Source organism: Sciurus vulgaris (assembly GCF_902686455.1).
Source record: "Sciurus vulgaris genome assembly, chromosome: 11".
Taxonomy (NCBI): domain Eukaryota; kingdom Metazoa; phylum Chordata; class Mammalia; order Rodentia; family Sciuridae; genus Sciurus; species Sciurus vulgaris.
The window spans coordinates 120,931,768-120,958,925 of NC_136472.1; the positions used below are offsets into that span (position 1 = coordinate 120,931,768).

Genomic DNA, 27,158 nt, shown 5'->3' on the forward strand with positions numbered 1-27,158 from the left:
AAAGCCATGGTTGTTCATAGAGGACCCCATACCTGAGAGCGAGAGAACTGGCAGCAATGACTCTGTCTCTTCTCAGGGGAATTCCATTTTAGGTGTATTAAGGGGGAGGGGGAGCTTGTCACCATGCTCCAGCATGGTCTGTGGCTCTTAAGGGAAGGCTATCTACAGGGGTCAAGACTGCACTAAGTATAGTTGGGCAATCCTATTTGGGGGACAAGTTGACAATTGTTCCAACATTTGGAGCCTGTGTGCACAATGGCGTTGCACAGAGTTTATTGTGCACAGTGGCTGTGACAAGGGCTTGAGAAAGATGAAGGGCAAGTAGAAAAAGAAAGGTCTGACAAGGGTTATATACTCAGTGAACCAGTATGAGTATGTTGTTACCAAGTCCAGTGACTTTCTCCGGGACCCAAGTAGAACTGAGGCTTTCTTTGGAATTACCTAGTTAATAGTGCTCTCTTCTCTCCTGGCTGAGACCGAGGTTGCTGGGTCTAAACAGGCCAGCCTGTGCCCAGGAAATGGACGTGCCCCTGCCATCACCTGCATGGTAGACTGAGGGAATGTGTCGACTGACTGCTAGTTCTTGCTATGGATTGTGATTTTGTTCCATGGATGTAACAGAAGAAATATTACCAACATACCCCTGACTTCTGCCCCCATCAGTCCCCCAACACCCATACACTCACTGACCTTTCCAAGTCTTTCCAAGTGAGTGACAGTATGGTCTCTCCTGGGGACTAAATACAGTTGACACTATTGCTTGGATGGGTGTAATTGGCAAGGACGATTTTTGCAGCTAATGCTGGAAGTGTGGCAATCAGAGAAGCCACCAGCTGTCTCACTTAAATTCTTAGCTCTCTCGCTCTCTTTTTTTAAAATCGTTTTGCTTACATAATCCACCCCCTTTTTATTTTCTAATTCTCTCCTTGCAAAGCTGGCACCAGAGGGGAAGGGCTGGGGTGGAGGGGGTAGCAATTACACATCAGTTTGGGGAGCATTTACATTTTGCAATTACAATTTAAAAATAAGTCTCGTTAATGATCTCCACGTGTGAACGACAAACCTTAACTGACATACATACTCTCCTGGGCCCGCCTGCCTGCCCCTCCCCACCCCCCAAATAAAACCCCAGAGACTCAGGGAGGCTGAAGTTCTCAGGGAGGAACAGCAGGAGGCCTGGGCCAGCTCAGTTGTGAGGAGTGGCCAGGGCCATTAATGTGCCTTTGATGTTGGTTAGGGGACAGAGATGGGGTTGAGAGCATGGAAAACAGACTTTTAGACCCCAGCTTCTCTCCTCCTCTCTGCACTTATGCAGGGTCCTGACCCATCTCTTTGTGTTGTGCCATGGTCAGTTCTCTGTGTCCATAGGAGACTCCATCAGTGCTCAGCTGTGGAGAGAGGGGCCCCCACTGCTGTTATCCACTGCTAGTATCCTTCCAGGTGGGAATTTTCAAAGTCCCATTGAGCAAACAGGAATTAATGTCCCCAGTCAAGGCAGCTGGATATCCATGGATTGTGTAAAGGGGCTGATTCCTTCGTCAGGGTTCAGAGAGGGAACAGCATGTGCTGTGTCCCTGTTTGGGAAAGAAACTATCCTTCTTATCAATGAGTTAGCACATGTTAATCGGATCCCTCTGATTCCTGCCTAAGCTCAGGCTTTGAATTCCAACCATTCAGCTTAGATCCCAGCACTGCCATTGCTGGCTGTGGGTCCTGAGCAGGTTACTTGAACAGCTCCTGCATGGACCCCCTCTCACCCTTCCCCTCCCCCCACAGGATTCTCTGTGGGCTTGGCATCAGGCTGGGGTCCAGACTTCCATCCTCATTTGGGTCTCTGCTTGACTCTGCCTTTTAACAAGCCCAGATAGCTCTTTGCCAGACACTACTTCCACTGGGTGATCTTTCCTCCTGGCCCCACGTATGTTCCTTACCTGTGAATGAGAGCAGGGGACCAGGACCTCCCTGACAAGCCTTTTGTTTTAACATCCTGTAGCCTCTGATCCTCATCCCCACTCAGCTCCCTCCACCAAATATTTGAGTATAAAGCTATTCATCTCTTGGGCAACTTCCTCCAGGCCAGTCTTTGAACTGACACTTACTGTCAAGAACTTCCAGCTGCTACTCGAGACATGCACAAGATAGCTCTTTACCCTGCAAAAAGAGGCACCCATCTTAGAAAGATCTGGGAAGGGAAGATTTCCAGAAGTAGATATGTAACCTGGGCAGGGAAAACAGAAGGGGCCAGTAGTCCAGGAGACTCCTGAAGGATGGTTTGTGTCTTAGTTTTGGTGTTTATTCTAATACAATTAAGTGTTATGATTCGGGGGGCTGGGGCCTTAGTTCAGTCATGGTGCACTTGCCTAGTATGCAAGAAGCCCTGTGTTCCATCCCCAGCACCGCACGCACAAAAGTTATATATTACATACTGTTCTAAGAACTTGCTTTTAAATAAATTGACACATAATTGTACAAATATATGGATTACAGTGTGAGAATTCCCTGCATGCCTACAATGTGCAATGGTTAAATCAGTGTTTTTGGCACTCACTGCTTCTTAAATATTTATCATTTCCTTGTGTAAAAAGTTTTCTAGGTTCTATGAGGCTGTTTTCCAGGTCAAAATAAGTAGATTTACCCTCATTATTTTCCATTGCTACATAGTTTTTTTATTATTTGAATTTTAAATTATTTATTTTAGCTGTTTTTTTTTTTTAATTAAAAGTATGTATAGAAGAAAGGGAAACAGTGTAAAGATATAAAATAAAGGGTCTCCCTTCTTTTCCCTGCAACTTCAACACATGGAAGCTTCTGGTTCTGGTTACTTGATAGCCAACATTTACTTTGCTAAATAATACTTCAGTTCCTCTTTTCTAATGTACCTGTTAATCTATTAACTCCCTGCTATGAAAGTTCAGGAAAAAAAAACAGTTCAGGAAATTACCATACATTCTCCCCCTTCTAATCTGCATGAGTTTGATAATTTTTAACACTATATACTAAAAATAAATGATAGCAAATATTTGCTATTATTTATTACATATTAATAAAATTATATATTATATCTCCATGTAGCTAATATACTATATATAATATACAGGACTGTGTAACATATACTATGTATTAATATAAGTATATATTTTAAATCTTAATATAAAAATATATACTAAAGAATATTTAATATATATAAAATACTGTATTATATATAATACTATATGCTATGCTATTTACTGCATATGATATAATATATAGTATATTCTAAACATTATACTATATAATATGGAGTATTATATAGTATGTAATATTATATATTAGCATCTATATATGTATACATGTATTACAACTATAGGTTTAAAACTGTTCTGTTTTTAGTTTTGTTTTGGGGTGATTGGTACTGGGATTGAACCCAGGGACACTCCACCACTGAACTATACGCCCAGCCCTTTTTAGTTTTTGAGGTAAGGTTTTGCTTAATTGTTAAAGCTGGCCTCAAACTTGTGATCCTCCTGCCTCAGCCTCCTGATTCCCTGGGATTACAGTCATGTGCCACCCTACTGGGTCTTTCTCTTTGACCTTGATGACATTGCTCCACCATATTCTTATTCTGATTTCTAATCTTTCATAAAAATATATAATACCATATCTTATAATATGATACTATATATTATTACATAATATATAGTACTTTATATATTACATAAAATTATATCTGTTGTATAATACTTAAATACTATATATAACACATTTTCTACTATAATATGAAGTGTATGTGTTATGTTATATGTTATTATGTTATATGCCATACATTATATATAAAATAAAAACAATATCTTATCTACTATTTTTACATTATTAAGATTTAGAAGATCTACTATATGTTTAGTTACTTCTGCATTCTGACTAGAGGTTGATTATAGGATGAAAGTATATTAAAAAGCATTAAACCCAAAAAACAGTGTGATTTGCCTGAGGAAGGAGATGGGTCCTGTCATTGCCATCCCAGCTGCTGTGATGGAACTTTTTGAGCACTGTGGTGTGATGACCCCTTCCACCTTCCCTCCAGATTTTTCCTTCTGTGAGTCAAACCAAGTTGCTGCTCTTCTTGTGTACATATTGCCCTTCTCCTTGCATTTCTTTGTTTTGCTGGAATACTAAGCCATTTTTTATAATGATGAGTGGAAGAAAAAGAGTTCTTACAAATCCAACGCTGAGTCTTTTTTTTTTTTTTTTTTTTGTCGTCACACTTGGTTAATCATCTGACTGAGCTCAGAATCCCAGGTTTAAATCTTTTCCTCCTTCCTTATCTGTTTTGGGGAATCAGGGTTGGATCCGGGGCCTCTGGTATGCTAGACAAAAACACTGCTGCTGAACTCCGTCCCCAGCCCTTCTTCCTAGGTCATGGTGATATTGCTCCCTGTCTTATTTCCCAGATTGCCATGAGGATCTGTGAGAACTTTTATTTTCTCATTCAAATTCAGAAATTCCACCCCTAGAGCTGTAGATTTGCTTTTTTTCTTCTTTCTTTTCATTTCGTTTCTCTTACTCAGTCCTTGGGATCCTTTTTAATCTGAGGTCACCTGTCTGACTTCAGCTCAGGGAAGTTTTCATTTTGTTATCTTTATTCATTCCCCAGGTAGTCTGTTTTCTCCTTGTGGAACTTCCACAGCCCAGCACATGGCCAATGATGACTGTTTGCCACTTGGGACTTGAATTCTAGAGAAGACCCTATTGCCAACTTGTTGCATGAACTTGGACCAGCTCCCTCTTTGGTCCAGGGAAGAGGTCAGACCTCATGACTGCTCAGGACTCTCCCAACTCTGCTGGTCCTCTGACAGTCCGCCCCAGAACCTGTGTCCCCACCACTCCAGAGTGAGGAAGACATAGTTTCTGCAGAGTAAAGAGAAAATAGGTGATTGGGTCAGCCATGGCAGCCAGCCTCCCACTGTGGACCCTTTCCAAAAACTCCCATCTCTCCAGGATCTGTGTCTGTTCCCACTGGGCACTGCTCCCCTTGAACTTCCAGTCACTCTGGAATGGGCTTCATCTCCCCTGCCCATCCCCTGCTCCCCACATTTCTCAGCTCATGTGCACGCAGCTCCCAATGTTCCAAAACAGAGGTTCTGCCAGAGACAGCCAGACCCTAAAAAGAGAAGAAAGAACACAGGGGCCTGCAGAGAGCAGGGATCTGCCCCGGCTTTGGGAAACATTTGTCCTGGGAGAGTCATCTCAGAGAGTCATCTCAGACGAGCATCCTGTTTACACCTCCTTGCCCTGGCGACATCTCCCATGCAGTTTTCCCACATGCCTGGACCAGACTGCCCTGGACAGAACCTCTAGATCTGAGGGTTGAGATTCTTTGTTCCTCTTCTCTGGGCAACCTGACCCTGGCAGATCCAAAGTAACAAATGCTCAGATCCCAGGAGATTAGGAGTCGTTCTTATTTGGAATATCTTAATTGGTCCTTGAGGGCCACTATGCAAAATTCTTCTCTTCTTCTTCTACCTTCCTGGTGTTTGCACTAGCATGATAAGTGGGGGTATGGCAGGAGAAAGAAGAAGGGGAAGTAGAGGTACAATCTTGAACTTCAAGTCCACAAAGATTCTATGTGAAAGGCGCAGGACACTTTCTTTTCCATGAAGAGACCATAATGATAGGAAATGAGTCGTCATTGCAAAAGTCAGGATTGACGTTCTATGCAAGTTAGACTTTTCAGACAAGTTGCTAGTATTCAAAGATTCTGCTGCTAATATGAAACACTTCTCCTTTGTGTCTGGTACAGCTGGAAGGGCCAGGAAATGACGAATGGTTTCCCTTGAAGAAGCCAGAGAACTACAGACCCTTCCCAAGGCTGGAGGTTGGGGAGATGGAGGCTGCAGGAAGCAGTCAGGGGCCAGTGGGAGGCAGAACACAGCTCTAGTGCTCTTTCCTAATCACTGCTTGCTTTGGAGACTGTGAATAAAATTCTATTACAGACCCACAAGGATGTCTTCACTGGCCGCCCATGCTGCTAGAATCTCACCAGCCTGAGAAAGGAGAAGGCTCAGAAAGAAAGGGGCCCAGGAAGGGACTCCAGCAAAAGAAGAAAGCTAGAACCTAGGGAAATATGACAAGGAGTGGACTCTTCCTATGGATGGAATGCCCTGACTCAAAAAATGAATATTGCTCAACTGGACGGGCTTTCCAAAGAGAGAGCCAGGTGCCTCTTTGCCTGTGAGTCATGGACAGATTTCATTCTAGAACAGGGACTTCTTTGCAGCTGTGGGTGGTCCCTGGAAAGCCAGGGGTGGGGTGGAGAGAAAAGGCCAAGTGGAGACAGTTACAGAGAGCAGGCTGACTGCAGGCTCCCTCCCACCCCATCCCACTCCACCCTCCTGGGCCCCTGCAGGGCATCTTGGTCCAGGCTGTCAAGGAGACACTAACGGGTTCCCGGTCAAAGTGAGTCAGAGCCCTGGCCCTAAGCAACTGGGTGCAGGATCAGGGACAGATGTATAGAGCTCTTTCCCAGAGTTCTGCTCCCAGACAGCTGAGACACATGACCATGTTCCCAATGACACATCAGCTTTGAGATGCGCTCTCCAACCAGACATTTCTGTCATTTCATGTTTATTCTTTGATTTTGTTCTTTCCCTTCCTAATTGAACACACAGTCCAGTGAATCTGTGACGGAGACTCGAGATTTGCTGCTTTCAGCACGCTCAGTGTTTCCCATCTTTGTCTTGGTGGTATTATGTCTCCAAGCCCCCTACTTCTTATTGCTGGTATCAGCACTTTCATTTTCCCATCTCCCACTCACTCTGTTTTTTAAATAATAAGAGCAGAATGCAATAAAATATTTACATAAATTTGGACCAACACTGCTGTACAGGATGACAGGACTGACAGAAATTGAAGGAGCCCCAGTGTGGGAAGGGACAAAATATACAAGCATTGACCTATACATATGCCTGCCCACAGTGCATGGAACACACTTAGTGGTGTCAGTGTAACAGAATTCTTAGAAATTTAAGGCCAGGTGAAGGTCAAAGGACAGCCTACACTAAATGGCCTGTCAAGGCTGGCAGCTTGTTTTCGTGATCGATCTTGCCCCATCTGTACTTCTACAGCTTCTAGGGGTCTCTTTTCTTCTTCGGTGTTTCCCGCCTTCATCCTGTATATTCAAGAGTCTGGAATCAGACTGCTTGTAACACTGGAAACTCTCTCAACCTCTCAGTCTCAGTTTTCTCATCCACAAATAGGAACAATTATAATGCTGACTCCATATGGTCGTTGAGAAAAATAAACAAGGTTATCCTTATGAGCTGAGCGTCGTGCCTTGTGCCAGGTGAGGGCTAATAAATGGCTTTGTCATTAATTCTCTATTATTGTCTCACCCCCGTCAAAATTCACGCCAGGGAGAGGGACTAACAAAGTCATTCTCACTGAAGTCTAAATGGCCCTCGAACTTGAAGAGTTATCTTACCCAGATTGGTTTTATGTTTTAACAGAAAGCCAAAGAAATTGAATTGTCACTGTGCATATGTATTTTCAGGCTCCATCAGGAGAGAGTCCTATTGCATATGCTTCTCCACCATAGACGCCAGGCGGAGCCACAACCTTGTCTCCTGGGGAGTATAGTGGTCATCCATCAGAAGAGACGCGTGCGTGAGGAGTGGTTTCCTGTAACATAAAAACATACATAGTGATCAGTCATCTGACTATGCAAGGCTCTGAGGGAGAGGACAGTCCCAGAGGGGAAAGTGAAGGAAAATTTCATGGAAGAATAAGGTCTGGAGGCAGATTTTGATGAGGAGAAGGGCATGGCTGCATGACCCAGAACACCTTCCTCAGGGACAAGGAAAACTGTGGAAGAGACAGCTTAGGTCAGGCAATAGAGGGCATGTCTGCCTAGCTGTGGTGTGAGTCTGTGGGTCCCGGGGATGGACTCACTGGCCAATGTCACTTCCTCTCACATCGTGGCCATTATCCACCCTAACCTGGGGCCTGACCTTGGCAGATCAGGAGCACAGTGCCAGTGCCCTCAGTCCAACAGCAGTGAGGACCGAGGGTGGAAGGGGCTGTCTGGGCAGTCTTCCCTCCTCCAGCTGATAGTTACTGTGGACTCCACCCCAGCCTTCCCCACTTTTTCCTCATAAGCTTCACCTGGGCCACCACAAAGGCCCCAGGAAAGGGCCCCCATTGGCTGGGGAATGAGTAGTTTGGGGTAGTAACCTGAACCTAACCCAGAGACCAACCACTGGCTTCCATAATTGACTCTTGATCGTGTATTTCTTTCCCCAGTTAAAAAATTGGGACCCAGTGTGACCCCACCGGAGGATTTGATTTAGCCATTCTCAGAGAGGAAAAGGGACTGGCTGACCATCTTAGGATCCTCTGGTTCCAGGAGAATATGAGATCATCCCAGGGGGTGGACTCGATGGGCTCCAGGGGGCCTTGCCTCTGTGGCTCCAGCTGCCCTAGCCCCTCTTTGCCCACACTTCGGTTCCCAGCTCCCTTTTCAGTTCCCAGGGAGTACCCTGCACTAGACTTATGAAGGGGACGGAGACCGGCAGAAGGAAGGAGGCCGCCTCCCTCCCTCCTCCTGGTTCCCCAGCGTCTGAGCGGTGTGTCTGTCTCCGTTGAGTTGTGAGCCTCAGGGGCCAAGTCTGGGTTGTTTTCTCAGCTCAGATCCTGAGCAGCGGCTGCTGTCAGCTCTCAACAAATAATAATAAACCTGGGAATCGGGTTTGTCGAGGGGGACTTCAGTCCCTAGGTTCATTTTTAGATTTGTTTCTCTCCATGTGTGCAGACAAGGAAGCATGTGATGGTGTCTCAGAGGGCCCTGCAGGAGCTCCCCGGGGCCCTGCCAATCTACCCTCGCTGCCACCCTGAGGAAGACCTGGAGGGCTCTCCTCTGTCCCTGATCCCTGGAGCTGCCTGGATGTTTAAAAGAAAAGAAAAATAATTGAATCAAAGGCCTCAAGCTCTCTCCTTTCCCTGTGCCTCCCCACCTCTCCCACTTGCATTGTTTGGCTAGACATAAAGGAACTAGAGATGAAAAAGAGGGCAGACTCCCCTCCCTAGGTTAGAGAGTTTCCTGGATGATGGGCAGGAAACTGGGGCAATAGGCCCAAGGAAGGCCCTTCCTGCCAGGGCAGTAGTAGACCCCAGACCACTGTTTCTAGGGTGCAATAGGGGAAGGGTCTCCTGGAAGAGAATGTAATCGAACACCCCTGGGAAAACAAGGACCCACCTGTGGATGAGCATGAACTGTAAGACCTTAACAACACCCTCTGGGACAGAGCAGCACCCACTTTTTAGCAGATAGAACCCACTGGAGGTCATTCCTGTAATCTGGCAGGAGAAAGTGCAAACGGCCTCTCTGAGAAGAGAGCAATTGCTGTTCTTCCCCTTACAGCTGAGATGCACTCTAGCTTTTCCTTTTCCTTTCTAGGTGCGTTTTTTGTTTTGTTTTGTTTTTTGTTTTTTTATTTTTGGTTTGGTTTTGTTTTATTTTGTTTAAAGGAACCAAAGGGGGGAAAATTGCCAAGTTGTAAAGTGCTTAAAAAAGAGATAAGAATCTTCATCAAAATGCTAAAAGCTGGAGGGGGAGAGTAATGTGAAAACTCTTGCCTGCTATTTATGGGATTGATTCTCAGATCAAGAAGAAGCAAGCAGTTGGATGAAAGGAATTATTGTTAAGCTCCTCGGTAGGAAGATCTAATGGACAATTGCCGCTATCAGGGGGAATTAAATTGCTGTTTCAGTTTGTAAAATATATCAGGAGCTTTTTGAAGCCAGCCAGGGTGTGACAGCCAGTCAGGGAGCGCGTGGGGACTCCATCACTTCTGTCCTGTGTGGGGAAGCAGTCGGGCAAGAGGGCTCAGGCCCCTAGTCCGTGTTTTCACACCACAGTGAAGAACTGAAGGAGCAATGGAGGTGGGGAGGGAGCCTGTGAACTCTGGGCCCTGGTATAGTGGGTCTCCTGCGATTTAGAACTGTGTGCCAGTCAGCAACAGGGCAAGATGGTTCTGCTCCACTCTGGGAAGCCTACCCAGGTTTGAGTTCAAGGAAGATAAGTTCTGTCCCTAGATGAATGAGAGAATAAGGATGGTGGTGGGGGTCTGTGATTGCCTGGGCTAGGGCTGGAGGTTAGTCCCCAGACATGCTTAGTGGAATCCTGTTTAATTAACTACTAAGCTTGTCTTCAGCCCCCCACCATTAAACCGTGGGCACAGAGGAATCCAGAGTGAATAGTAACCATCCCCCACCAACACTCCAAAACTGGTTTCTGGAGCAAACTTGTGGTCATCTATTTCTAGGCTGGGTCATAAAGCAGTGTGCATAAATGACCAATTTACCCAGTCACACAGTCACACAGGTTGTTACTCCTGATAAAAAGCAAAGAGTAAAATGGCCTTGTGGGGCAGGAGGTGGAGAAAGGGGAGGTAGTTGAAGCTCTTGGAAGTCGGATCCTGGGCCACTCCTTGGGTTGGGGATGAGGGAAGGGTCTGTGTTACCCTTTCCAAATCCCATTCCCTCCATGTGGCAGTTTAGGAGAGAGGAAGAAATATTTTCACACTTCTCAGGGAGTCTTAGCCAAAGTTTATGCTGGCGTCCTCTCTGTCCCCACTGTTCCCTGGAGACTAGCGTCATCATACTAGTGCATGACCTGGCACCACCTTCCAAGTAGGCATCCCAGAGAGGCAGCAAGTGACAACGAGTACAGAGAGTGGTGGGTGCCCAAAGGGTGCGATTGTCTTGGTTGTCATCTCCGCTTCTTGCTGAAGTCAACGGGGAATTATCTTCCACTGTGTGTTCCAAGCAGGAGTCCAAGGGGCATCAGGGAGGTGGGCCTCCTGGCCATGACATTCTGCAAGGACTTTGGGCTCTGGGTCACATGCAGCATTTCCTGGGACCTAGGTAATTGTGGAGCAGCAGTTCATTTTGACCTCTTAGCCGTTCAGCCTCAGGACTGAGTGAGCGAGGGTATCAAACCTGAGTGCAAATCCTGCTTAGTTCCTCTCCCACCTGCCTTCCCATTAGTAATGTAGACACAGATACACTCCCTGCTCTCCAGACCCCACCCTGAGCTTCATCTGACCAGACTGGAGGATTTCCATTTGCCCTGCACCCTGAAATCAGAGACAGGAAGCAGTATCTGTCAGGCCCAGCATTTCTGTTGCCTGAATCCCCAGGCCCCTGACTTTGTCACCACACTAGGGCACACCAGGTTCTAGGGGTGCCTGCAGTCTTCCTACAATTCCTCAGTCTCCACCTCAAGGACCCTTCACTTCTTTCTCCTTTTGAAACATTTTAATCTGACAAGCTGATTTGGGGGCAAAATCCCACCAGTACATCCTTTCTCCACTTCATCATCATCCATCTCCATCCCCCCAATTGGCCTCATCCCAGGTTGTGGGGACCATGGAATTCCTGTAGACACCAAGCTTTCAGCTTGTGATTTTTAGCCCTTACTGGATTTTGCAGAGACCTGGTGTGTGTGTGTGTGTGTGTGTGTGTGTGTGTGTGTGTGTGTGCGTGCACCCACACGCCTGCATTTCTTTAGATAAATCCACAGAGTCACATGAAATCAGTGACAGGTTGACACCGTTATTTCAAGATTCATCGCTCTGAGTTGCCAGCAAAGGAGACCTAGCCAACTCCTTCCCACCAACAACACTTTTTTTCCAGGCATAATTTATAGCACTGGGGTGAATTTGTTTCCAAAAGATGAATATCACACTATCAGCAACAGCTGCCTCTCATTTTTATTTGTTTTTAAATTTGACTCAAAGTCCAATTCTCCATACACATCCAAAGCTGTAAATCCTAAGGCGACTGATTACATGATTTAGTAAACAGGTTATATTATATAATGCAATTAAAGAGGGGCCCTGTGACACCACCTACAGGCCACTTCTGGGAAGGGAGCTAGACCAGAGATGGTCACTTGGGACAAAGCTTGCCACTGAAGGAGAGAGGGGATTGCACCACATTTGAGGCAGCTGCCCCAAAGGGATCAGCTGAAACCAGCCAGGTTACTAATGCAGCTTTTCGGTCCCTCCTGCTGAGTTCACTGTGTTATTTCAGCCTCCTGCAAATCTGTCTAGACATCAGAACCCCAGCCTGAGCAGCTGTGCAGAGGGGAAAGTTTGGGGATAAGGGTGGAGGGGTAACCTGAGGGTGGCTGTGCTGGGGGTCTGGTGGGCTCTTGGCTTACTGGCCTCAGGAACCCCACTCCTCCACTTTCAAGTGAGAGGGAAGGAAGAGAAGATGGGAGCTGGCTGGCCCTTGGAATGAAGCTACAATCCAACTATTTGCATTCAATTCCACAAGCATATCTGGAGTGCTAACTGTGGGCAAAGACTTTCAGAATATCCTGGTGGAATCCCTTCATTCTGCTGTCCAAGAGGGTAAAAGACTCGCCAAGTCACAGAAAAGTGGCAGATTCTCCTGGGTGTGGAGTTCAGGCCTTGGGACTCCAAGCACAGACTCTGATCCTGGATGACCTTGTGGATGCTCTTGTCCAGTTAGTTTATAGATGGGGAAATTGAGACCCAGACAGGGGTGGGTCTTCCACAGCCCCTACTGTACCAAGTGAAAGAAAATCGTGCAAACTGTGTGTGAATGTGTATGCATATAATGAAGGACAGGAGAAGCAGCTCTTAGCTGCTATGGAAAGGAGGGAAGGAGGAAGGAAGGAAGAAAAGGAGGGAGGGAAATCAGAAACCACCTTCCTCACCCTTCTGCCCTGGACTACAGCATTTCTGGAATACTACATTAGGTTCTGTTGTCTCAAGGATTCTGGCTTCCCAAGAGAATTTTTTTTTTTTTTTTTTTTTCTGTTTTGCAGTGGTGGGGATTGATCTCAGGGCCTTGCACATGCTAAGCAGGTGCTGTACCACTAAACTACTTCTCCAGGCCCCTCCAGAGTGTTTTTCTAACCATGGGTAACATCACAGAAAATCAGTACCTGGAGCGAAGAGAGTCTCATTTCCCAGGGACTGAGGGAAACAAAAAGAAAAAAAAAAAAAAAAAAAAACAGAGTAGAAGTGAGTGTGTGTGAGGGGGGAAAGTCCATGGATGAGGAAAACAGGGCTATCAGAGTCTGAAAAAGTGGAACTATCCCCTTCCCTCCTGTCCTTGTGCCAGTGCCAGCCCAGTCTTCAGTTTGAAGCAGGCAGATGGGACAGAAAGGCAGAAAGGGGCCAAGGAAAGCTTAGCCCTTCCTTCCCTCTCCTACCTCAGCACCGGATACAATTTAGTCCCTGCTAGGGTCAGGGGCCAGGAACAAATGCTGTGGGGCCAGCTGGCCAGACAGTTCCCAATTAGACTTTGTTTCTCATCCTTAAGGCCCTAAGCCCCCAACCCCTGCACCCTGGCCCAATTACTGCCCAACAGCATTAACCCCTTGGTGCCCCAGGCCGTTAATGGAATGTTAATTGGTCTAATGGGTTTCATGTCAACAAGTCCTAATGAGCTCTTTCTAACGAGCTTGGCATTTTTTTTTTTCTAAGCCTGTTTGTCAACACACAGGAGTTTGGGCTCCAGTCAGAGACTCCTGTGTCTGGCTGTGGCGAACTAGAGCTGAGGAGACAGAGGAAGATGGGTACCCTTGGGCTGAAGTTCCTGTTTGCTAAAGGGGTGCACCTTTGTGCCCCCCTCACCCGCACCCCTCCCTAGCCTCACCTGGCTCCCGGCCTCTTATAAAATGATATTTTCAGCTCCTTTTAATGGGATGATTATCAGTGACACAAATTACTTCTTCTTGGTTATCACTATGGAGTGCTGTATTGTTTCTTGTCCCCCACTAGCTGTTACACAGTAAAGATTTTCAACATTAAAAGCAAAACCAAACTCTGAACATGAGCCTCTCCAGGATGGGAAATCTGTCCGTGGCAAATGTTCCTCGTGTGCCCTCCATTTGCAGTCTTGGCTCTGCTCCCTGAATGCCCTGGTGTCTGGTAACAGAAGCGCCAGGGCTTCTGGACAGGGCCAGGGCCAGGGCAGGCAGCTTCTCACAACCCCTGACAGACGCTCAAGGCCCTGGACTGGGTTTACTCCTGGAGCTTAGTCCTGCCACTCCTCTCCCCACTCCCAAAGGAAGTACACAAAGGGGAGGTTTCCCCAAAGGGCTGGGACCCCAGCTATGGCTGGGGACTCCACCATGCTCAGGCCAGAGTCTCAGTCAAGTCCCTGACCAGATGAGTCTTATCCCCAAATTCCTCTCCAGGATGGTTGCATGTGGCCCCTCAGGAGGACCTAGTGAGATGGGGGCGTGCACATGAGGTGTGAGTGGGGGTGAGGATATGGGGCTTCTAGAGCTGGGCATGGGGTCCAACGGCAGCTAAGCTCCCAAGTGTCAAGTTGTGGGAGGCTTCTGTGACTGAGAGAGCAGAGAAAGAAACTTAAGCCCCTGTTGAAAAGACCTCCTGTTCTCCTGTAGGAGGAGCCCCAAGAGGGCAATGGGGCAGTGGCCTAGTGGCCTGTGGTGACCCAAAGAGGGGGAGGGGCAAGGGCCATCTGGGTCTTCTGAAGATTGCTCAGGGGTCTGAGCCTCGCTCCACCACCCAGCAGGCTCAGGACTGAAAAATGTCTCAGCCTTCTGGATGGTTGGCTCTGAGAGCAGACCACTCTTAAAATCCCTCCTTGCCCCCAGGCAGGACAGCTCTAAATATGTCTAGGGATAGTCCTTTTAAACTGACCTGCCTCCCATTCACAGGACAGTGAACAAAAGAATGCAGATTAAAGACTTCTCTACTTAGCTCAAATTCTCCATTTTGAAATTTCCTTTGCTTTGCCTTCACTGTGAATTTCTCTTTTACGGAGTGAAGTTACCAAAAGACCCAAACCCAGAATTAAAGGGAACCGCTTGCCCCAACAGGAAACAAACAAAAACACCTCTTTTCTGAATGCGAATCCCACCCTGACTCTGCCTGCAAGCTCCCTCTTCTGGACATCTCTGGCACTGCATCTGTGCCGCTCTTAGTGCAATGAGCCTTCAGGTTGGGTGCTCCCAGGAAGTGACACCGCTATCCCAGCTACCCCCTAGGCTCCAAAGTTGTCTTATCTGCCAGAGTTCCAGAAAAGGCTGTGCCCATCAAATCTCCAAGACATCCCTAGTTCCTGTATTTTCTCAGGATTCAAAAAAGAAATTTTAATATCTACACCCATTTTAATATCTCCAAAGTCTTAATTCTGGAAGTTAATTCTAATGTCTCAAGGAATTTGTATTGGACTGGGGGTGTGACTCAGAGGTAGAGTACTTACCTAGCATGCATGAGACCCTGGGTTCCATCCCCACACTGGGAGAAAATAGAAAACAAAAAAACAAACATCAATCTATATTCACTTTCCACCCCCCCACCTCCACTCTGCTCTTGCCTCTTTTGACTGACTACCACCCACACAAAGACCCAGCCATTAAAATAGGCCTTGCCCCTGTGGGTGGTGGCTGGTGGCAGTGCACACCTGCAATCCTGGCAACTGGGGAGGCTGAGACAGGAGGATCAAAAGTTAGAGGCCAGCCTAGGCAACTTAGCAAGACCCTGTCTGAGAATAAAAAATAAAAAGGGCTGGGATATGACTCAGTGGAAGAGTACCTCTAGGTCCAATCCCCAGCACTGCAAAGTAAATAAATAAATTTTAAAAATAAAATAAGCCTTGATAATTCTCCTGCCCAAATGGATAGACTCTCTTCACAGCCCTCTACTGAGATCATGTACCCAGTGTGTGTAAGCTGGGCAGGACCCTATGTGATTTTGTCACAAGGATATTCTGGTGGTTCATCTTCCGAGGTCAGGCCAGGGTAGGGAGTGGATCAGGCAGTGCAGCCAACAGCACTGCCCCTACAGAAAAAACCATCATTTTTGCACTATCCCCACCTTGCCTTCTTCTTTCCTGCTAGATTATCACCTCCCTCTACCAACCAGGCTCCCTGGAGGGAAGACCTGATCTCATTCATCCATCATGCCTCACCCCCAGTACAGTTCCCCGCTCAGAGCTGATACTTGATAAACATCTACTGAATGAAACATGAATCTCTGCTGCTTTGCGTGTGCACTTAAGGTCAAAGCATACCTGGTACTTTGGAGACTCAGGTCAGGCCAGAGCAGATCTTTCTTCTCCTTCTTTAAAAAACAACACACACATACACACACACACACACACACACACACACACACACACGCACATATCCTGGGCCTGGGAGACCTGCCCCTTTATTTAATGGCAGCTCTAAGACACCCTCTGCTTCCTGCAGTATTCAGGTACATGCACATTTTGGGAGACCTCGAGAAGGCCAGGCTGACTTGGCATCAGACTGGAGGAGAATGGAGCCCTCATAGAGAAAGGAAGGTTTGAAGGCAGACTCACAAAGGCTTCCAGACCATCAGCACCCTCCTCTCAGGAGACAGGTTCCATATTCCCTTAAGTTCTTGCAATCTCCCTCCTTGCAAATAGATAGCCCGGTATCAGCAACTAATCTGTAGGTTCTGGCTCTGACTGTTTCAGGGCATCCACTGTAGCTCATCAGCTCTCTGTTTCCTTGGGTGGCACTGCCAGGTTGTCTCCACTTACGCACTATGGGCACCACGTCCTAGTTCAAGAGGAAATTTTGAGGCCTCTTGGGGGCAGCTCAATTACTGATGATAGAGTGGGGGTGGGGTGTCACGGAACAGACCTGAAACACACACACACACACACACACACACACACACACACACACACACACACACCTCATGGATTGTGTCTCTTCTATAAAAGGCAGGCTAATCATTTTGCTCTTCTGGTCCCAGGTGACTGTGACTCTATTATTGAACCAAAGCTAAAGGAATTCCTGGAAGCACTACCTGCACCCAAACAAACAAACAACATTAACAACAAAAAGAAAACCCTGGAGGTGACTGTAATTGTCCTGCCTCTTTCCCTTCCCTAAGACCTGCAAGTGGTCAAGTTTGGACTGCAGTCTGATGGGCCAGTAGTCCACATCCCATGCCACCACTAGGGGGTGTGGTGAGCACACATGGTAGGGGTGGGCCTGATGCTTAGAGACCCTGGAGGGACCTGAAGGCTTCCTGCCCCCGTGAGTGCTGGTGGTTTGTTTGTTTGTTTGGGTGCTGAGATGGAGACCTGGGTCTCACACATGCATTCCACCTCTGAGCACACTCCCAGTCCTGGTGGTTGCTCCAGAACATCTGGGAAGGTGTGGGGCAAGAAGCACCTTATCATGACAGGTAGGGAGGAAGCTCAGGGTTCTCCCAGGCTAGGCTGGGAAGGAGAGTTATCTGAGTAGCCTCCAATCCCGCTGGATTGCCCGGTCGAGTCACCCTCCAGCCCCCTGCCCCCGCCCCCACTCCCATTCCCATACACACCAAGCCATCGCTGATGCTGAACAAAGCATCGCTGCAGGGGTACCGCTTGTTTTACATATGATTTGAATATTGTTTCTTTCAAGTCGAAATAGCACAGCAAGCCCCTCCCTGCCCAAGCCTCTCCTCTTAGCTTTCATTTGTTCCCCTGAAGGGTCTCCAGCCCTTGCTGTATCTCACCAGTCCTGGTGACCCAGCTTGGAAAAAAATGTGAAGCTGGTCGGTCCCCAGGGCTCCCCTGCGCTCGACAGTATTAACGGTGCGGCCCCCTTTCTCCTGCCCGCAGATCCTCGATGTGAATCAATCCCATGATGCAACATGCCTCCCCAGCCCCAGCTCTGACAATGATGGCCACGCAGAATGTCCCTCCCCCACCCTACCAGGACAGCCCGCAGGTGAGTTGCCAGCGAAGAAGTGGGGAGGGAGCATGGTAGCCCTGGGGACCCCTCTGGGGGTTGGCATATTTCAGGGCTGAGGGGCCTGATCAGATGGGACTCAGCTTTATCCAGACAGCACTGGGGGCTCTTCCTATTAGGCATAGGAAGACTTCTCTACAGAGAGTCCAGTGAACACAGGCTCCTGACTCTACTTGATGAAACACAAGGTTCAAATCCTACCTGAGTCATTCCATCACCAGGACCATAAACCTGGAGTAGTGGTCATAGAGGGGTCCCTCATCCCCTACCCGGCAGATATAGCCTAGTACAGCTGAACCCTTTTGTTGTGATCAATACAAAATCCACACTCAAGATCCTAGTACGTGGTGTAAGCAAGCAGTCCACCTTAAAGTATTCAGGAAACTATGAACTTACAAGTTCCTCCCTACCAGATCCCCCTATTCACTGGTCACTTGAGGCTTTTTGTCCAGTCCTCCACTGACAGCCTATTGAAAGAATCTGTTCTCATCAGGACTGTGGTGGACTTCTACCTAGAAAAAAAACAAAACAAAACAAAACAAAACAAAACAAAAACAAAAACAAAAAAAAAACAGGATTCTTTCTCTATTCCCTCAACTCATTTTGATTCTTAGCTCAGCCCCCCAAGTTCTTCTGAGACTGCCTCCCTGGTTGCAAGTCCTTCAGTGTCCTAGGAAGCATCTTCTCATTGTCTTCCCATTGTCCCCACTGTTCCTTCTGAAAAACAGGTCCAGTTTTTGTGGGTTGGGCTCCTTCAGTCCTTAAGACTAATGGCTTCTCATCTCTGCTTCCCCCACATGCCTCTCACTCCCCCTTGGATCTTTGAAAGCCTGAGTTATGTGAGGGAGCTTTCGCAGAAGGCTCCCTTCTCTGACCTTTACCTTCATGCTCTCCTGTTTTCTCTTTCCTGGTCTCTCAAGTCAATATTAATTCAATAATTATTTATTAGGCACCTGTCACATGAAACGCACCCTCTAGAATGTTCACTCATTCACTTAACCTGAGTGCAGAGAGGGCCTACTGTGTGTCAGACTCCCACTCTCTCTAGCAGCCATTCAGTTGCCCTTCCCTGTGTCCCTTATTCATTAGCATTTCAAACACAGTCCTTTTCATAGACCACACTGAAGATCTGTGCAGCAAGAAAAGGGTATTAAGATGCAGACAGGGCAGGGAGACTTTTGCTCACATTGGGTCCCGGCCTTGATACCCCCATCCTAGTGTGAATATATAGATAGCTGCTCTGTACACCCTTGTCATCCCCCCATGAAATGACCAGATGATGTGGGACCATTTTGCAGAGTGACCAGTATGCAAACCCCCTTTGATGCCTCTCCTTCGGAAAGTACAAAAGCCCTCCTAATTCACCCACCGTTGAGCACATGACCTTGAGTCCCCCGCTTTACTCCAGAGAGCAGCTTCATGCTCCTGCCCTGGCTTTCCCTAACTGAATTTTATATTCAGCGAACTGTCTGCCACGAATGACTGCAGAGCTGGACTTGGCATTTACAGCAGCTCCTCTAGTCAAAAGTTTTCAGGCATCCAGTATTTTCAGGGCCCTTCCCTGTATAGTCCCTGATCCCAGAGATGAAGTTCAGAAGAAGCCCTCAACTGTAAGAAAGAGTGACAGAAGAGCATTCTGGAGCATAATGGGGGACAGAAACCCAGCCTCCCTCCATAGACGCAGACCCATCCTCACATCTCTCAGCGAGTGGGCTAGTGTTGGGGACCCATGGTGTATTAAAAGACAGGAAAATTGGCTCCTTTTCATTCGTTACTGGAGACTGCTTTTTAAATTCCACTATGGGATTGGGAAACAGAGATGAGGACACTACTTGTATTTAGCAGGTGGTGGGTGCAGATGCAAACCCCCCACCCACCACCACCATCAGACCCAAGACTCTAGGATGAACTAGGGCAGGCCCTAGAGGTCAAAGAGCACTGGATTGTCACAGCTGGAGGCGGCTGCTTCCTGCCTCCTGACCTCCCTGTTCTGCCTTCCTGGGCAGCTGAGAGAAGTTTTGGCTTGGCAGGGATTATCAGAATAACTGGAGCAAGGGTCCAGGTGTAGTCCAAGAATGATCCAGGGCCTAATCTAATTCTCAGCGTACAGTTGGATGAATAAATCCCAGTTGCTGAGGGAGGGGTGGAGGTGGGGCTGCGGCCTAAGGAGCTCACATCCCCAGAAGCCATCATTGAGCTGCTCTGGCCTTGGGGAGACCTCAGAGCAGAAGCCAGCTGTAGGGACTGCCCCAGACTCTTCTCTGTGAGGATCTACCAGGACTTCACTACTAAGAATACTCACATTTACAGCAGAGGGATAATCTACCCTTGGAAAGTCACACATCTGCTTGTAACCCCAGAGTTCCAGGAATGAAGTATCTGCCAGGAAGACTCACTGTCCATGGGGAAGTGACCCGGCTAAGATCTTGGGGTCTGTATGGTCTTGGCTAAGCCACTAGGCTGTGGTTAAATGTCCATTGGCCTTCCCTGAGCTGGCCAATGGTCAAGATGGGGGTGCTAAGGAAGAGGAGTTAGGGCAGGGATGGAGTGGGTGGCAGGGAGGGAGGGAGTTCCCCAGAACAAAGGCTTCTGACTCATGGGGAAAGGCTGTTTTCTTCAGAGTCCTGTCCTTTGAGGCCCATTGGCTCTGGGGGGTCCTTCTCAACATTCTCCAAGACTAGGGGAAGCTCCCTGTGTGTTTGGTGCAGGGGGATTTGTGCTGGTCTTGCCACCTTCTTCCCTCTCAGTTTTCAGAGCTGACCCCAGCTCCTCAGGGACGGCTCTGCTCTGTTTCCCTCCTAATGTCATTATCCTGGAGATTCAGCAGCTCTCTGACACAATATCTTTAAGAAAGCGAGGCCTAATAGGAACACAGAGTGGGGCACACAGGGGAACCACGCCCTAAAGGGAGCCCTCAGGAAATGAGACCCACTCCCTCCTCACTCCTTCAGGCCTACTCTCAGGACTCTTGACCCTGTACTTGTTTCCCCAAGGCCTGGACAGCTGAGTGCTCTCTCTATCACACCCTCAGAAACCCAGTTCCCTCCACAGGCAAGAAATGGACAGTCTCTGATATGAAGTCCCCAAAATGAAAAAGGAAGCGAGAAGCAGAGTCCTCCCTCTGAGACCCGTGCAATCGTTTTAATAATGTTCCCGTTGTGCTAAGGGCTAGCAATACCGAACATAATCTATTCAAATGCACAGGAGAATGTCACTTTGGAAAATTAGGAATCTGCATTAAAAAATTCCCAAGCCCCGGACCTTCTTTATAATAAATTAGAAAAAAATTTTTTTCGAGGCAAGTTCTTAACTTGGCAATTTCATTTTCGAAGTTTGGGGAATAAAGTTATTAAAAATGAGGGAGAATTTTTTTTTCTTCCCATTTTAGTAGAGAGGCATTAATGGTTATGGCCCCATGTTGTTTGGGCATAAGCCAAGTGGCATGATGGCTAAGTGGCTTCTCTCCCCTCAGTTCTGCTTCTGTCCATCCAGGGAAATCCTGTGATTGCTTATGAGGACATCACGTGGTGGTTAGTGTGCACTGAGAGAATACATTTAGAAGGTGCAAAAGCAACAACCCAGTGGAACCCTTTTTGTGGACTACTTCAGTCTTCCTGTTAAAGTCTGTTAGGGTAGCAGTGCCCTCTACTGTCTAACCACAATACCTCAATTCTGACATGCTATAGCTGGATCATTGAGCCAGGTCCTCACTGCATGCCTTGAAGATGTAGGGTTGAATCACCAGGGATTGTGGAATTCTACAAAGATTGTTTAATGAAAACATTGTCACCAGAGTGACCTGGATATGAGCGAGGTGTATAGTCCCTTAGTTCAAGGCACTATTAATTCCCCTTCCTTTCTGTTCTCCAACTCTGCTACATGGGCCTGGCCATCACTGTCACCTGAGTTGTCATAGCCCCCTTTTCTCTCCACCTCAGCACCCTTGCTGTTGCTGATGGGACTCTCATAGTTGCTCCCTTCTACGGTGTGGCACATGCCTATAATACTGGGGTCTCTGGAGGCTGAGGCAAGAGGACTGCAAGTTTGAAACCAGCCTCGACAACTGAGCGAGACCCTGTCTCAAAATAAAAAATAAAAATAAAAAGGACTGGGGATGTAGCTTCGTAGTAAAGCACCATTGGGTTCAATCCCAAGTACGAAAAAAAAAAAAAAAAGTTGCTCCCCTCTCTCTTGTACATTCTTAGAATCTCAGCCAGCATCACTCCAGCCTCCCTCCAAGAATTTTCTTGATAACAACTACCCTCTTCCTCCTTCTAGGCATATAGCCATCCTTCATGTACTCTCTCCACCTTGGAAACGTCATTCAGGTCCTTCCGTTCCCTTTAACGTTGCAGATGTAGTGTCATCTACTAAGCAAAATTCTCCCCTCTGTAGCTCTACCAGCAAACCAGAAAACCATTGGGATCTACTAACGAAGACAGCTTCTCCACCCTCTCTTTTCCCACGCAGAACACACTCTGGCTACCAGCATGCCCCGCCCTGCTCTTCCTCATACATAGACGTGTATTTACCATTTCATGAAAATCTTTGCCCCTGGTTTATATAGGCAAGATGCCTTTGTTCTGCCCTATTGGTGTAGGGATTCAGTGTTTCGTATTCTCTTGTCTCCGTATCCCCAGCGAGACAGGCTGCATAAGCACTTGACTAGAAAACAAATTCTAGTGGATCCTCATCTGACCCACTAGGTACAGCACCTATGGATGTGGGCACTCAGTGAAGAGTGCAGATCAGGAACAAACTGGTAGGTAAGTAACTAGTACTTACGCAGTGCGACTTGACATGACTGATATTAAAAGGGCTTTAGCAGATTGCTAAGAATGAGCCTCATTATTGGCCAGAGAGAGCAAGACAGAGTCGGAACTCAAAGTTCTGGAAACTCACTTTAGAAAGAAGTCAAGCATTTGCTTGAGACCCTTTGGCAACCTTAGGGGAAGGAAAATGGTGTTCAGGACCCCCGGAGACTGCCCTTGCCTGTCTGAGGTCAAAAGGATGCTTTCACACCTATTCTGCAAGGGGAAAGGCTAAGGCTGGAGCCAGCCACGTGTGTGAGGGTGGGGGAAGACCAGTCTTGCCTCTGAGTACCTTCTTTCCCTTCCTGTCCTAGCACCGCTCCCACCCCAGGCAGGGACAGGGTGCAGCCATCCTGGGGAAGCTGACTGGGCTTTGATCAGTCATTAGGATCCCCGTGCTCATTTCATTAACTGGAGGCAAAAGGGGGTGGCTGGGGCCTCTGACTGTGAATGGCCTGCATCCAGCCCATGCAGCTGTGATGGGCAGAAGCTGGTTCAGATGTTTTCACACTCGTTTACATTCCTCTCATCTCTTTAAGGCCTGGAGCCCCCTGCCTTGCAGGGCCCTCTGCTCAGCTGCCTGTGAAACACATTCTCGCTTTGCAGCAATAGAGTTAATTCAACTGCTTTGAAAGTTCCCCTAAGCCTTTTCTGTGACTGTGATTGACGGTTCCCTCTGCCCCTGGGGGCAACACCCCAAGGACCATAAGGGGGATCCACCTTCCCTTGCTTCGACTCATCAAAACAGAGTCTCCTTTTTCTTTTCTGCTGGGCCTTTCTTTCCTTTGTGTGCAGTGACCTCTCTCCCTGCCTGTTTGGGCCACCCATGTCTTTAAACTGGACAGATCCCTGGACTCTGACTCACTTCAGACCTGGATTCTTCATTGTGAAAATGGCAAAAACAACCTCCAGATCCAACTGTGGGGCCTTTCTGCCCCCACTTAGGAGATGGTGGGCTGGCCCCGTGATTTTGACGCTTATGAAGAAGCGTTATGGCCTGGTCTAGGTTTTTCCTTTGATGAACTTACTACCTTAATTCTGATAGTTACCAAAATCACAGAGATCTTATTGTCTATAGTCTCGTCTCCAAGCAGATCAAGTGCACTAAACAGCTACAAAAATAGTTAATGGCCCAAGGATACAAAGCCTAAAATAAATCAGGGAACAGGTGATCCAAGTCAGCAGCTGGACTAAGGAGCACTTTTCAGGCCTTGCCTCCCCTGCCCGTGCCATCTTTAAGGAGCTCCGGTGTCCCTGTGGCCCAGCAGGAGGGGGATGGTGAATAAGGGCCCAGGATTGCCTGCTGCCCTCAGGGTTGGTGGTCTGGAGAGAAATTGCAGGGTGACTCAACAGAATAGAAATTCAGGAATCCTAGGCCTGGCCCCTGCCCCACTGCTGACAAATTATTATAATTTAGGCAAGTAATTTCAGCACTATTTCTTCCATTAACTCATCCATTCAATAAACATTGAGTATTTCCTGTGTGTCTTGAAGACCAGGGGTACAAAATCAGAGTTCCTGCCCTAACAGAGTTTATAGTCTACTTGGGGCCTTGGTTTTTGCACTGGTAAATGGGCTGCTGGGCACTTTTCAGGCCTGCCCTCTTTGCCTCTCACAGAATCATGGAGAATGTGGGTATGAAAAGTGGAGTGGTATTTCTTAGCTTTTGATTGTCCATGCCCTGATTTGGTTTCTCACTCTATCTTCTACACATCTCCAGCAGCCCAGATTGGATTGAACTTTAATTACTTTTTATTAGGAACACAATGGGCATATCAAATGTGTTTTTCCAGCTAAGAAACACTCCTCCACATACACACACAGACAGAACACATACAGAGTGTGCATACACTGAGGTTCTTAGGCCTTAAAGGGCTTATTGGAAATCACTGGTTTGGGACAAAGATAAGTGTGAATGCGCTGGGGATATAGCTCAGTTGGTAGAGTGCTTGCCTTGCATGCACAGTGTCCTGGGTTTAATCCCCAGCACCGCAAAAAAAAAAGTGAGGGATCCTCCAGAGATGGATGCAGAGGGTAAGGAGCAGTCAGTTCCTGGGAAAATGCATAGAACTGGCAAGTGGAAGACTAGTTTCAAGCTCACAGCCTGTTTTGATCAGCCTCATGTCCATGATACCCCAGGACATGCAGTTAGGGCCAGGGATCATTGGACAAACCTCCTTTTGTAAACTACTGCCTAGAAACCCTTTTACAACTAATCAATTAATTGGCACCATCATGGTGCATAATTAAGGAACTCTTCTGTGATCTAGTCTATCCACTGGTCATAGTCCTGGTGGAGGGGACGTAGGCCGGATATCCCAGAAGCCCTTTACAGCTGCCTCAGGCTACCCTGGCTCTGCTGTTAGGCCTTCCTCTCCTGGAATGTTTAGGTGGGGAATAATTTTGAGGATCCCTCTTTGATGTTTCCTTTCTTTGGGTCCTTTAACTCATCACTCATTCATTCCTTCACTTGGTCTGTCATTCAGTCATTTAACAAATACACTGGAGCCAAGCACAGGAGCCCAAAAACCTGCCCGCCCATGGAAACAGAATATCATAGGTATTGGGGTTAGACACAAATATAGATGAGGCAGGGGCGGAGGCTACTGGATCTGGGGAGTGTGGAGAACAAGGAAAGTCTTCTTGGGAGAGTTGGGCCTCCATTTGGTCACGAGTGAAGATGAGGACACTTCCAGAAGAGGCAGCTGTGGGAGCAAAGGTGTGAAAATGTGAGCCATTGGGTGTGTTCCAGGTGTAGAGTAAGGAAAGGGTGCTGTACCCCCTTCCTGTGGTTCTGTGAGCTTGCCCAGGTCTGGAGTACCCTGGGGGCTGTTACTCACCCCCCAACAGTGGCCATGCTCACTGCTACCTCCCACCTGTTTGGGCCACAGCTGATATTTACCAAGTGGCTTGGAGCCCTGACCTCCTCCCAGGTCCTTGGACTGTATCCTGGTTAACCGGAAACTGATCCCATACTGGTTTGCCCCAGCACTAGAGGGAGTGCAGCTGCTGGATGGAGCCTTAGCGGCCCCTAGTGGAGGCCTGAGCATTTGCTGATGGGCGTCTGGGGCCAGTCACCTTGTACTCTGTACCTATCAGGTGAAGGGAAGAGAGAATGTATTCTTAGGAGGAGTGTTTGTGCTGAGAAGGCACAGGCTTGGGTTGTGCAGGGTTTACAGGAAGGCACCTGAGGGACATATGTGGCTATACACAAACAGCAAGACTGTATGTGAACAGGAGAACGTAGGAGGTGGGTATAGGGGAACATAAGAGGTGTGTACGGGAGCATGTGTATAAGGGAATATAGGAACTGTGGGCACTTGGGCCTCTGGAACAGGTTATATATGGGGTGTGGTTTGGATTCAGAGGAGAAGGCTGGCAAAGGAAGCATTAAAGTGCTTAGAGGGCTAGTGGTGTAGTTCAAGGGCATGGCACTCCCTGGCATGCATGAGGCCCTGGGTTCCATCCCCAGCACAATAAAAAATAAATAAATAAATAAATAATAAATAAATAAGTGCTTAGAAACCAAAATTTGCTGAGCATCCACTGTTTGCAGTGTACCTTCCCATATGGTCACATGGGGTCTGGGAGGAGTCATTAGCTCCATTGTTCCCTGATGAGGAAACTGAGGCTCAAAGGAATGGAATCACTTGCCCAAGGTGACAGCTGGTGATTGGTAATGTTTGTTTTCACCACACCACACTCCCTTTCCTTCATTTAAACCCGTACTTCCCCACTACGCTGGAAGCTTAGGTAGAACAGGTTCCTTTGGCAGATGGCAGATTCTTTTTCACACCACCAAACCCCTAGAGCAGCCCATGTAGAATACCAGCAGTCAACTCTCAGGGTGAAATTGCAGGTGGTGTGGATTATATTAACTCTAATTACCATTTGCTGAGTAGCTATTGTCAGTTAATTTGCCATACATTTTCTCATTTAATTCTAACAACCCCTACCTTTGGTATAATTATTCCCATTTTACAGATGAGAAGACTGGATCAAAAAGATTGAGTAGCTTGTCCAAGTCCCACAAACAAAGAGAGAGGGAGCCAGGTCCAAAGTAGATGTTCATCCCAGCAATCCTGCCCTGTGCCATTCTTTCCAAGTCTGGGCTAGATGCTTATTACACCGACCATCGGATGGTCAGGGCTCATACACTCCTCTGCTGTGGCCTGAGGCATTCAAATGTGAAGTCAAAAAGGTGGCATCCAATGGGAAGGCCTGCCCACTCCATGCCAGTCATTCCCACATTCCACAGATATTTTGGATACTCCCTGTATCAGACACTGGGGCTTTAACAGTAAAACAGTCAAGACCAAGTCCCTGCCCTCCAGAGTCCCCCAGTCTAGGGGAAGAGAGAAGGAATTAAGCAGACAGGTGGGAACATAGAGCAGAGGGCCTGCCTGTGACCTGCCATCCTTGCAACAGGGGTGGGAGGCAGGAAGTGATGCTCAAGGGTGAGCCCAAAAGGTAAAGTTATGTATCCAAGTTGCCCAGCAGTGAGTGGCCAGGTGGAATTCAAAACTACTTTTAAAATCTGATGCCAGCACCTCTTCTCTCCCTTGTGCAAGCTGCCTTCCTAGGTA

General features: G+C 47.6%; 1 protein-coding gene across 12 annotated transcripts in view; it reads left to right on the top strand.

Annotated features, from left to right (window-relative positions):
* PKNOX2 (PBX/knotted 1 homeobox 2) overlaps positions 1-27,158 on the top strand; it is a 269,434-nt gene that overhangs the window by 165,495 nt on the left and 76,781 nt on the right. For all 12 annotated transcript variants that reach the window (XM_079102832.1, XM_079102843.1, XM_079102838.1 and 9 more), the window contains one exon: positions 17,632-17,740. In XM_079102832.1, coding sequence (XP_078958958.1) covers positions 17,654-17,740 — 87 coding nt within the window. In that variant the 5' untranslated portion in view covers positions 17,632-17,653. The remainder of the gene's footprint in view (positions 1-17,631; positions 17,741-27,158) is intronic.